This window comes from Pavona decussata, unplaced genomic scaffold (genome assembly GCF_977016875.1).
Source record: "Pavona decussata unplaced genomic scaffold, jaPavDecu1.1 SCAFFOLD_83, whole genome shotgun sequence".
Taxonomy (NCBI): domain Eukaryota; kingdom Metazoa; phylum Cnidaria; class Anthozoa; order Scleractinia; family Agariciidae; genus Pavona; species Pavona decussata.
Window position 1 is genome coordinate 690,001 of NW_028145501.1, and position 13,197 is coordinate 703,197.

At 39.0% G+C, this 13,197-nt stretch overlaps 1 protein-coding gene and 2 long non-coding RNA genes across 3 annotated transcripts in view; 1 reads left to right on the top strand and 2 right to left on the bottom strand.

Moving 5' to 3' along the window:
* LOC146475707 (uncharacterized) overlaps window positions 1–5,373 on the bottom strand; it is a 60,241-nt gene extending 54,868 nt beyond the window's left edge. The window contains exon 1 of the long non-coding RNA XR_014865813.1: window positions 4,945–5,373. This is a non-coding gene — a long non-coding RNA (uncharacterized LOC146475707). The remainder of the gene's footprint in view (window positions 1–4,944) is intronic.
* LOC146475709 (uncharacterized) overlaps window positions 1–13,197 on the top strand; it is a 63,672-nt gene that overhangs the window by 35,368 nt on the left and 15,107 nt on the right. The window lies entirely within an intron of this gene.
* On the bottom strand, window positions 8,846–12,741 carry LOC146475713 (netrin receptor UNC5C-like). Its single transcript, XM_085115340.1, has 5 exons — window positions 11,490–12,741; window positions 10,740–11,020; window positions 10,320–10,466; window positions 9,826–10,014; window positions 8,846–9,286 (listed from the first exon to the last, which is right to left on the bottom strand). The coding sequence occupies exons 1-5, from the start codon at window positions 12,739–12,741 to the stop codon at window positions 8,846–8,848; spliced, it is 2,310 nt and encodes a 769-aa protein (XP_084971466.1).

Here is a 13,197-nt window from a genome sequence, read left to right on the forward strand (position 1 = left end):
CTATATTAAGACACAGTAATTCCATCAGCTTATAAATTAATGATTATCAACTTTTTGTCTACCTGAATACAATTATAAGAGAAAAATAAAACAACAAAGGCTGCTTTTCTCTTTTTTACTGTGTACGATATAGGCTATAATCGGCCCTGAATCCACGGTAGCCATCTAGCCCCAGTGGTTTAAAGAGCCGATAACTTTATCTTCTATACAGGATTTGCTTTCACTAAAGAGAGATGCATTAAGGTTTTTCACTGAATAAGACAACGATGTAAATGCGATAGTTTTTCTTTCAGTCAAGGCATCCAGTTTGTAAAGCGTCTACTGAGCTGGACACCTGTCGTTGGATCTAACTCCTTATTATAATAGCGGCGCCATTAGTATTCCCCTAGGCCTGTTTTTGCGCGGGAATTTAGGTCCGTAATTTGCATTTTGCAAGTGACACTTTTCTGAAATGACATTTTCTGTTTATAATACGTCGAAGTTTCAACGAGACGTGCTTCGCGTAGTCAGCCGATCTTTTCAGTTACTGTAGTCTGCAAGCAATTTCCACTGGAAGTTTCCTCTAAACACGCCACAACAATGTAAGTGTTCTGTATTCCCGTTCGGTTTTGCCGGTTTGTTCATCTTATAGTTTGTACATTTTGTAAGTTAAGTTTGTTTGTATGGTTCGTCGCCGCGTCAGTAACATTGTTAAGCTGCAACTTTCAGTCTTCCCGGGCAGCACGACAAAGTGAAAAGAGTTTGAAATAATAAATTGCGTGAATAAGAAGTGTTCGCCTCCGGCTGTTACACCTGTCAAGAACAAATTATTTGGGGAAACGCTAATAGGAAGAAATGAAAGGTGAAGAATGACGTGTCAATGGGTACTAAAGAAGGCAACAAATTACCGATGAGGCAGTGAGTCGTGGACTTCTCTACATGGATATCGCTCAGTGCGGTAAAGTTTAAAAAAATTAACAATGATAATGATGATGATGATGATGATGATGATGATGATGATGATGATGATGATGATGATGATAAGGGTTATAGTTAAAGGCATGTGGCTGTACCTTTCAAGACCGGAACGTGTGACTAAGTACAGGAAGTATTTGACAGTTCACTTATTTAGTACATGCTGGGGATGGAAATGAAGTCTTTCATAAATGCTACGTGGCTCTTACGCTTTTGAACACTTGAAACAGGTCAAAGTTAAGGAAAGTCGCCGTGGAAATGGAGCCCCCTGATGTGCAAAAGAAACCTTATCTTCAGGTGGTGACGTTAGTTCTCACGCTATCCAAATCAGCTTGAAATTATTTAGCAAGCTCCTAAGTTCCCTCAAAGGATAATTAAAGTAGGTGACAGACGGCCAAGTTAAAAGTTCTCCACATATGAAGGTGTCCGTTTATCAACTTCACACGCTTACATAAAATGGTCCATGAATAACGTGCTAAAAATAGAGAACTGAAAATTCCCACATTGGAGTATGAAGTGTTAAAAGGTTAACGAATGAGTGGAATTTTTCCAAAGTAACATTAATTTCGTGACTCCAGTACAAGTTTTCCTCAGTAAATATAATGGGAACTACGTTAGGAAATGTCCAGTGAGGGAAATCCAAATCAAAACAACAATTTGTGTCCTTTTAGGAGGAATATAAGCGTTAATCAATTATATTATACGTTCATTTGCGGAGCGAATTAGAACGTGATCAAAATAACATTTTGTGTCCTTTCAGGAGGAATGTAAGCGTTAATCAAATATATTATACGTTCATTTGCGGAGCGAATTAGAACGTGATCAAAATAATAATTTGTGTACATGAGATTCCGTACTAAAGTCAGATTAAAACCGATTATCTCCTTGGAACAAAAAAATATTTATATTGACAGGACATTTATTTTATTCAAAAAAGACAAGTTGAACTGAAGTTCCATAAACGGGTTTTCATCTTTACAAACTACCAGATAAGTCAGTCTAGAGGGGACCATGACCTCATCAGTTCCTGTTATTCAACATGTTGTTTCCTTAATCCTTTGTAGTGAAGCGATGTAGTGGTAATCAGGCTCCCTGGATCTTGCCAGACTGTATTAGCTCTTTATGAGAATCTTAGGGTTTCGTTACGGTCTAGCACGTTATGCTCTTTGCGCTAACTTTATGGCTCTCAGTTGTGCCAGCCCATCACTGACTAAACCCGTGAAACTCACCAATATATTTCTTAAATTTCAAATGTTTAAGTGGTCTGTTACCCTTGGTCACTTCATCGTTCTTCTTCGTCCCCTGTTAACTGATGGGGGACATTTAACCCATCATACTTAACTGATCCGGCAATTACTGCAATTTCTTTACAGAGACCGAGAGACATCACTCAACTTGGACCTTAAGTTGGACTGACTTCCTCAATTTGACAGGAGCCCAGGCGGCTGTGAATAACATGCAAGGTATGCTATCTACTTTTTAGAGCCGTTCTTCTACTGATACTACTTTGTTCAGCTATCGGCTTGTCCTGGGCCGGTACTGGGCCAACGGTTGAACGTTCAGTCTCCCTGCTCCAACGTTTCTGGGACGAATTCCCTCAGCACTGTTTAAATAAAGAAGACAAAACGTGTGAGTACCTTTCACAAGTCAATCCCATTTTCACAAGGCCGTTCATTTTATGCTTACAAATTACTCTTGACATAAGTAATACGCAAAGATAATAATGTTAATTTCTAAACTAATGAAAACGCAGTCACCGTGATAAGCTGGCTTCGATCCAGTTTGTGAGATTGCTGACAAATCCCCCAAAATCAATCAGATTGTATTAGTGAATCGAATGAGGCACAAGCTGAAAAAATATATAAATTCTAGGTATTTCCAAAGATTTAAAAAAGAAAAAAAAAGACACGTTTTTAAAACTGAATTAGGCGCTGATTTAACTATTCCAGTAGCCAGCGATGAGTCATCGCTCGATTTGGAATTGTGTCTTGTTGCATTGGACACCTAAGGGTTCATTTCTTTGGATATCTGTTTCGAAGGTCTGCTTGATAGGCTCTCAAATTAGGATTAAATTTAAAAAAAAAAAAATCTTAAGAATTCTTCGGCCAAAGTCAGCTTAAAATTTCGGAACTTTCGTTTACGGAGGGGTAAATATATCGATAAAAATGCGAAGTAATTATAAGCCAGCTAGTATTTTCGTAAAGCCAACAACGGCTTGTAAAATCGGGAAATAGGATTTCGCTTCCTGAAGTTTTCTGCAATCTAAATTTTCAGCTAATACATCAGGGGCACCCAACGACAGTTTTCTCTCAGATGCTTGTAAAAGCTATTTGAGACTATCTGGAGTGCCTATAAATCTCTGTAGGCTCATTTTAGACAGCGCTATAATATTTTTATCTGTTCGGTCATTCTAGGGCAAGCTGAGTCTTTTCGAAATTATTAGGGCATCTTTGTCCATTTCCCGAAAACCTTAGGTCATACTTCCTTTCCGAAAATCTTACTGACCTTTCTTCGGTACCCGAAACGACATTTTTATCAATCGGAAAACACTAGGCGTTAAATTTCCCTTATCACGAAAGTTCGAGGTGTAAATTCTCTTTAGAAAATTGTAGGGGATGAAGGGCCTTCCGAACAGATAATTTACCGAAACGATCTGTTGGGTACCCCTGATACATCCTGACAGGTTACACTGTATTATCTTACACAAACATGTCTTTAAAATTGGAGTATTATCGTCCATTGCAGTGTTATTCTTAATTTATTATATTTGATTTTAATTTTCTTGTATTGTTAGGAGGGTCACTTGCTTGTTAGTGTTTTTATAAACGTTATTTAACAATTATTCCACGAGCGCGTGTTGGATATGAGATGCCAGATAGCCAACGAGGTGCGTAGGGCCGAGTTGGCTATAATCATCTCATATGCAACAAGCGTTAGTGGAATAATTGTTTTACTAAAAACAACGAAGAAATATTGATCGATTTTGCTCATTTCGCTTTTCAAGAACAATTAGACGACAATTTAATGTAAGCCATTTCTCGGGCATGGTATATAATGGCTCATATACCATGGCTGCTAAGCCAATCAAATCCCTGGGGTTGCGATATACAATCAAATTATCCAGTTTTTAATAATTTGTGTTATCCTCGGTAAATAAAGACTTTGTATAACATAAAAGACACCAAACGATCTGAGAACACAGGATACAAATATTTTAAGCGTTTTGCACTAATTTTCCTGTTGTCAGTGGCTAAAAAGTGATTTTGTGTATCATATATCAACTTACCGAACTCGTTCCCATCGTTATCATTTTTATCGACTTGTTCCCTGTTATCGTCCGTCCTGCTACTGAAAATTCATATTATCATTATGATCGTTATGATTATAACTATGATTATCATGATTACTCAGTCAGTTTCCCCTTCCCTAATGATAGTGATTGGTAGTCTCCTCTTCTTCTCTTTTCTCGGCACGTGGCGTGCTATTGCCGGCCAATCATCGGCGCCTTGTGACTGAAACCAAACTGGGAAGCCGTCCATACCGTATGGCACTTTGTGTTAGTGTTGTATGGGAATCCGCATTACAGCTGTCATTATCATTCCGTAATCTTACGAACTGTCACGGTGACAAGTTGATTTCCTTCGAGCATTCACTCGGATTAAAATTCTTTGATTGTATCATACTCTGTTGTTCAAATATATTTCACCTTGCTTCTAATAGAAAGCAAATGAAGCGCCCTTCGGAATCAAGGTTTTTAAACTAAAAAATATTTACAAAAGGGACGATGAGAGTGGAAAAAAAGGGGGAAAACTAGAGAACGCATGAGAACTCAGTGTTGGAGTCTGCAAGTGTAAACACCTGGACGTTAATTGTAGCTTACCTCCCAGGGTTTACCAGTCATGTCATTTGGAATTTTGGTTTAACCAGTCATGTCCTTTGGATGTCAAGTATATTAATAACAACAATGAAACTCTTAACGCTTGTATCGACGCGGCTCTTAGCTGAAGATACGGGTGGTCTGCGACAAGTGATTGTCAAGTAGAACTGCTGTGTCAAAATTAGCCTTGAATTCACAAAACTTGACACTAACTATTGCAAAACTGAGATGGCATTTATTGTGTGTTGGTTAAACTGACTATTTTATCGTCTGCAGCCTTCGTACTTTAACAATAATAGATTACATGGGTTTATTTACTAAAAATAAGGCGTCTCCTTAAAGGGGTGTGCGGTTGGGTGGTTGTCCAATAATATATACACGCATTCAAGAACGTTTTTAAAGAAATTTCAGCGAGAATGTATCCGCCAGCAGTTTCATGTGAACGATGAAGAAGAACTGAAGAGAAACAAATAAACACACTAAATAATTAGCTGATTTTCGTTAGTTTTCCTGGTCTGCCCACTTTGGATGCGCTTTGTTGCTTGAAGGAATTATTATCACGACTCGCAATTTTTTAATGACTCTAGTCGCGAGCAATCGGTTTCTCTTGTCAACCTTGCAGAGGCCAGGTAACACTACCCAGTGGCGGATGCAGACCTTCAGGTTACAAGCAGGGGCTTCACTCTCAAACGCCCGACTTGTCTCCCTTCATGAAACGAAATATACGAAATATGTCGGCGTCTTGCCCCTACAGACCTTGTTTTGGACTCGTTATTTGGCAATTCGCTGATCTGTCGACCTATTTCACCCATAGTGAAAAAAAACAAAACAAAAAAAAAAACAACCATCGTCATCATCATCATCATCACTTTATTCAAGTGTTAAAGTAATTAGGACTGCGGTGCTTATTGCTATGAACAATCAAACAAGCAACAGAAACATTAAAGAAAGCAAATTAAAGACTACAAAGATATGATACATATAACTATGCCATGCTGACAGAAATTACACAAATTGTTTTATATTAATATTTTAATATTGTGTTAAAACCGACTTTGAATCATGTTAACTATAAAATCTATAAGAGTATAGCGAAAACACATAAAATGCAAAACAAAAATACTCTATAAATCATCATTAAAAACTGAACCAATCACAGGAAAAATAGTGTTCATTTAAGGACGGTGCCTCCTTTTTTTTTACTGCGAATACGTTGTGCGCATCTCGAGATACTTTGTTCATGAGAACTGTTGGAGTCTGCAAGTGTAAACACCTGGACGTTGATTGTAGCTTACCTCCCAGGGTTTAACCAGTCATGTCATTTGGGTTTTTTGGTGCATAACATGCAATAATAGCTACAGAGTAGTATTTCCTAGGATGTGCCGTTTACTTAAATGCTCAAAGTCATAACTAGCTTTAGGGTCTGTTGTGCAAAAACAGTGTGTCTTTCTGATTGTCTAGACTGCAGCTTGCATTAATTGAAACTGCATGTAAAAATCGTACATCTTCCTTGGCCCTGTTTACTTAAGTAAAAGTATTCCTCAATTGCATGATATGTCACGGTTGTGAGGATTAAGCAGATTTATTTGTCAACCGAAAGTTACCAAATAATTGTCTTTAGTTAGTAAGGGTATTTAACTGACTTTTTAGACCAACCACGTTGAGCGGATTATGAATGATGCCAATCACAATTTTTACTAAGGGTAAAATAAGACATAACTGTAGCTGAAATCATTTACTGAAATACTTGTATCCAAACGCTCAGATTCGAAAAGAAACCCTAAGACCCTTTAAGATTAGTACACTTCGTGAAGGAGTTTCTTGGGTCAGTAAAAAAAAAAAAAGGAATATTTTATCCCGTCTGCAAGCAAAAATAATCCTTCAAATGTCATAATGAATTGCAAGGAATTTGTTTTCGATCTTTAGAAAAACAGCAGAACTATGCAAACTGGGGCGATGCACGAAATCCGATTTTGTTCACTGACAAACAACAATAAAACGAATTTAATCCCGCATTTGATAAGTACCGTTCACAACTATCAACCCCACAGGACTATTTATATATTAGTTCATATGGGAAAAGATGGCCGGGATTACCAGCTATTGTCAGTTTATATCAATATACTTCTGTTACGGAAGTGAAACATGTGAAATTCATATATTTTGAACTTTGGATGAAAGAATTGATAAATGGCTGATCATCGCAGTTTTGTACGCAACTTAAGCAGCCCTGAAAAGAAAGCCTGGCCAACTGGGAGCTGGCCATTTTGTGAGTTCGTTAATATATATTCCATAAAGGTGACATCAAATTCATAAACTTTGAACTGCAGACGAAAGAATAGAAAAATGGGTGACCATCCGGCAGTTATGCATGTACCCAACCCCAGCAGGTGCTAGCAGAAAGCTAGTTGGCTTGATAGCTCATTTGGCAAAGCACTGCACCGGTATCATGCCCAGAGATTATAAATATTTCTGTGGTTTTCTTGTTAAATATAATCTTATTAAATCCATTCGCCGAGAACTTTGTGGTCTTTTTTTTTTTTTTTAACCCCGTGTGTGGACGTTAGAGAATTTGATTTTTGTTGGAGGTCATGCTTCGTTGTCTTCCTTTGTTTTATATTTTATATCTTCGTTCATTATATATTTTTCCCATTTTGAAAAAGGACAGGTGGTTCGAGGCCAAGTGTGTTACTGAGTTAGTAGTTCAATCCCTTGAGAAGATTAACTTGTAATTATACAAACGGCCATGTAACTGGCTGGGATATTTAATTCTGAAACAAAAACAATGGTAACTGGAGATATATTAGATATAAACAGGCGGTCGTTTTGTCGAAAGACAGTCACGACCTGTGTTTAGAGTTCTGGATGGGGTTTAACTGAAGTTTAACTGAACTGTGGGCTAAAAAAATAGTCATGCATTGGAGGCTCTAACTTGATTCAGTATCGCAGAAATTACTGAACATTCGACTTCTTGACTGAGATAACAACAACAACAATTTATTTACAAATTCTGATATAAGTTGCTTGTCCCGCAAATAGCCACAAAGCTAGTCGAGACGGGACAAGACGAGTACAAGAACATAATGGAGATTCCAGCAGCCACGTTCGGCCCCTCGTGTGTGTCCGTACATTTTAAGCAAGGACAATTGTTTAACCTGCCAATCATCTAAGCTAAGTGGGTGATCTGAGCCGATTTACGCCTTGTCAATTTATTAGCGGATTTGGGGGACTCCAAGTTGGTCTACTCTTGTCATCTTTTTTTATGACAGGAAATCAAAACATTTTTCGCTTAAGTATTTTCATAACAATAATGAAACTCTAAACGCTTGTATCGACCGCGGCTCTTAGCGGAACGTACGGGTGGTCTGCGAGACAAGTGATTGTCAGGTAGAACCACTGTGTCATAATTAGCCTTGAACTCACAAAAATTGACACTAACTATTGCAAAAGGGAGATGGCGTTGATTGTGTGTAGGTTAAACTGGCTAATAGTTATCGTCTATAGCCTTTGGCAATATATAATAATATTACATGGGTTTATTTACTTATAGTAAGGCGTTTCTCGAAAAAGGCGTGCGCTTGGTAGTTCCCCGATAATATACACGCGTTCAGGAAAATTTTTAACTTAATATCAGCGAGAATATATGCGCCAGCAGTTTCAAGTGGAGGATGAAGAAGAACTACTGATAAACTACAAATAAACACCCTAAATATCTCTCTGATTTTCATTAGTTTTTCTTGTCTGCCCACTTTGGATGCGATCCATTGCTTAAAGTAATTATTGCGGGGAATCTAACATTGGGATAAAATTACGACTCCAATATTTTTAATCCGTTTCACAGGACGCTATAATCTTTCTAAACCGTTGACGCAGGCGTAGAATTAAAATTTATCTCCCAAGCAACATCCCCGTGTCTATTTTTTCGCTCCAGAAGCGTTTATCCTCGAGGATCACATCAGTAGAAGGTGTGGACTAATCTGAAGTCTCTTCCAACATCAGCTGATCTTCAATAATCTAGGCCGCGTCGTCCCGGCCCAGCCTACGTAGAGTTTCAGCCAGTTTACTGAGGGGGTAGCTGCGAGTCTCCATAAATGTTAACAGTGCGTCCGTAGGGGAACGACATTTTTGGGCTTCCAGCCAGCGAATGAGCAATGTCTTGAAGCCAAGATCCTCGGCTAAGTGCTTCCAATTGGCTGTAAGATGTGGTGGATCCAGGTGTAATTTAAGCTCAATACGTTGTCTTTGTGTCAGCGAGTCCGTGAGTTGCAAAGGCTCAACATCATACGAACAACAGCCGGAAGATGTGTCTTTTGTATGAGATGGAGACGCAGTAGGACCTCTTTTGCATGCGTCAGGTGAAACATTTACTGGGGACGAAGATTTTGTGGGATTACCAAATGAAACTGCATTCAGTACAGACAATACTTCATCGAAAGCATCACCTGCAAAGATTTTCTGTAAGAGAGACCAGCACAAAAGGTTAAACTGTATTCAAGTATCGAGCCTTGGATTGATGTATGGATCGACCATTTAGTCTGTAATAGTCTGTAAAATCAATCAATCAATCAATCAATCAATCAATCAATCAATCAATCAATCAATCAATCAATCAATCAATCAATCAGTCAGTCAGTCAGTCAGTCAGTCAATCAATCAATCCATCATACAATCAGTCAATCAAGCAATCGATCAGTCAATTGATCAATCCGATTAGTTGAACCTTAAGTGAAAGAGTCAGTCTGTTAACTGAGTTGATCGAAATAGTTAGTCAGCTGGGACTGATTGACAACAAATGCTTGGTTTATCAACAGAGTTGTTAAGGTAATTTGGCTACCGTAAAGAGATTCGAGTGCTGACGTTTTAAGCGTCAGCCCTTTGTCAGAGCGAATCCATCCCTCTGACGAAGGGCTAGCCCTCTAGTAAACTGAAGAGCTCAGACCACACAAACAAAGAAACAAATGTGAGTAAGTATGACTTTTTTAATGACAACTTACGCGAGTTATTTGTTGAGTTTCTTTAATCGGTGTGGAGACGATAACTTCTTGTTCATCGCCTTCTTGGCAATCCTGTTTGACTCTAAATGCTGCATGAAACTGAGGGACGCTCTCACCAGCCAAAGAGAATACAAACGTACAACAGGGCATGCGCTCAATACCTTCCCATATGTGTTGGAAATAGATTTTCTGAGGATCAACAATTTACACAGTTAAAATTTTACAGTTGTTGCCTTATATTTAGAACTTGCTGGAACTAATGATGAGACCATTCCCGGAGCGAATTAGGGTAATCAGTTACCAAATCACAGGCAAATGCTAAACTTTGACATAAAGATTTCCAAACACCAAAACCTTCACGTACTATATTACCATCTAAGAATAAACAAAATGATAAATAAGAAAGAAAGGTAGAAGAATTAGGAAAGAGAGGGAAAGTCAAGGCAAATATGGGAAGAAAAAGAAAGGTTTATTGGAACGGTCACTGTGCATACCTTTTGGTCTTCACACATTTTTGTCCACCCGCGGTGATAGTTTGTAAGCTTCACCAAAACATCACCTCCTCCATCCCTCAAATGAAATGGCTTCGGTGCATCCATCGTAATACCTCTTAATTTCTCCTGTTCTTGATTGTGTAAACCCTGGAAGGGAAGTACGTAATCGCCTGAATAAAGGTTTCAAGGTGCGACCAAGAATTTCGAGTGTAATATAACTGAGAAATAGCGCACAATGATGCTTTTGCAAGAGTATTTGCTTCGTGGATATCCAATTCATTTCATGTTTTATTTAAGCTACATTTCGAGGTTTGAAATAGTGTTACAAATGAATTAAAAAGAAATTCAAGCCTGTTTGCTATTCAGCAATTCTTTTTATTTAATTACATTATTTTCAGAAAATGTTCCAAACCCACAGACCTCTAAATGTGCTGGAGTATCGCCAACACAATACACCCTCACGACACAGTTTCCACTAGCCTCGGGCGGGGTCACATACGCTACAATCCGCACTGCTTTCCTTGCTCGCTCTCTGGAAGCTGGCTCTCCGGTCACAGTGAATCCAGTGAAATGATCCACCATAATGTGGACCATTGTTGGTTCCACTATCGCTAAATGTGGCTCAGTCCCATCCTGTTTGTTGACGTCAATCAACTCCTTCCAGTTGGCTGACCTCTCCGGGTCACTCTCATTGCACTGGACTATGGAAGAAAAAGCAAGAACCGAGAAAAATGGCGAATATTAAATGCCTTTGAACAGTCCTTGCATGCATTTCTTAGTTATTAAGGATCAAGGGAAGTGAAACAACTAGGTACAAAAGCAAAGTAGACTGAATAGACGGTCTGAATGTAGTTTCTGGAATCTCAGAATCAATGTTTTTTTCTAATGTTTTATGACAATGAATAACCATTCTGATCTTGTGAAAGAAACGTGGTGTTGTGTCATGTTTTTAAGCCTGGGGAATAAACGATATATGATTTTTTTTCCAGTCAGTGAGACAAGCATACTTGATAAAAGGTCTTGGTTCTCTGAGATGGGATTGCAAAATTGTGTATCAACGGCATACAAGATTCATTTGTGTTGTGGTCAAACGTAAAGCCTGTTTACCAAGAAGAGATCATCAACTGCAAAACTTTCTAGCGTTTTCTAACGTATCACAATTTTCCCCACCTTTTAAATTCCAAGACCCATCCCCAAGAAGAGCACAATGCGGCAAACTGAGAATCACGTGACGGTTAAACTTGAGGCCATTAGGACCACACGTCACCACTGGGCTCAACAGGGGCTCCTTGGAAGTAACTTTTGGATGTTCCTTTTCTTGGTTCATGATAGCTATGAATATTCCTTCAGTGCGACCCTCCGGAATAGCCTGCGGTGGTATAGTGAGACTCACGCCTGTGTCACCGATAGTTAATTTTCCCCCTTTGTGATCCACGAATCCACACGCGACCATTTTGGGATCTGCATTTACTGGAAGGTTTGAGATATTCCATATCATTCGAGAAACATCTGAAGCTGCTGAATGGTTGCTTCCGGTGGAACGTATCTCCTCATGCTCGCATTCTATGCTCCGTTCGAATATACTTTCAGCTTCAGCATCGATCATTGTCTTGGAAGGTTCTTTGAGCGGTGACAAGACATCAATATTTTGATATTCTGATGGTTTTGTGGGACTTACTTCTGTGTCATGGCTGCTTAATTTCCCTTCATTGTGATCCACCAATCTGCAAGGTTCTTTGAGCGGTGACGAGACATTAAAATTTTGATCTTCTGCTGTTATAGTGAGACTAACTTCTGTGTCAGGGCTGCTTAATTTCCCTTCATTATGATTCACCAATCTGCAAGGTTCTTTGAGCGGTGACGAGACATTAAAATTTTGATCTTCTGCTGTTATAGTGAGACTAACATCTGTGTCATGGCTGCTTAATTTCCCTTCATTGTGATCCACCAATCTGCATGGTTCTTTGAGTGGTGACGAGACATTAAAATTTTGATCTTCTGCTGGTATAGTGAGACTAACATCTGTGTCAGGGCTGCTTAATTTCCCTTCATTGTGATCCACCAATCTACAAGATTCTTTGAGTGGTGACGAGACATCAAAATTTTGATCTTCTGCTGGTATAGTGAGACTAACTTCTGTGTCATGGCTGCTTAATTTCCCTTCATTGTGATCCACTAATGTGCATGGTTCTTTGAGCAGTGGCAAGACATTAAAATTTTGATCTTCTGCTGGTATAGTGAGACTAACTTCTGTGTCAGGGCTGCTTAATTTCCCTTCGTTGTGATCCACTAATCTGAAAGGTTCTTTGAGCAGTGGCAAGACATCAAACTTTTGACCTTGTGATGGTATAGTGAGATTAACTTCTGTGCCATCGCTTGTTAATTTCCCTCCGTTGTGATCCACCAATCTGCGCGCGGCCATCTCGGGACGTACATTCTTTGGAAGGTTTAAGATATTCTTCGTCACGCACGAGATATCAGCTGAAACTGATAAATTGTTTTTGCTGGTAGTAAACTCGGCCCTCATTTCGATTCCCCCTTTACTCTTCCGTTCTGGGATACGTTCAGCTGCAACGTGCATGGCGTTACGTGGTTCTTTATGCCATTGCAAGAATACAGGTTCCTCCTGAAATTTTGGCGATGAAGCCATTACCTTTCGAGAAGACCTTGGAGCAGGTTCTGAGAAAGATGACCGAAAGGTGGCTATTGTTTGTCCTGTAAAAGTTAGAATACTATGTTGTTACTCAGTACAAGACTTAACTTAGAATAGTGTTTCAAGAAGGAAAAATATTGAACAACGATGGAATCAGTTGAGTCTGGGTAAATTGCACGTATGTGCTCATTTTAACTCAACTTAGCATTTGTCACTGCTTGAACA

Coding starts and splice junctions, on each gene's coding strand:
- LOC146475713 (XM_085115340.1), bottom strand. CDS start 12,741: ATGGCCGCGCGCAGATTGGTGGATCACAACGGAGGGAAATTAACAAGC. Junction 11,021..11,489: donor TGGGTCTTGGAATTTAAAAG/GTGGGGAAAATT, acceptor TTTCTTCCATAG/TCCAGTGCAATGAGAGTGAC. Junction 9,287..9,825: donor AAACTCAACAAATAACTCGC/GTAAGTTGTCAT, acceptor TCTCTCTTACAG/AAAATCTTTGCAGGTGATGC.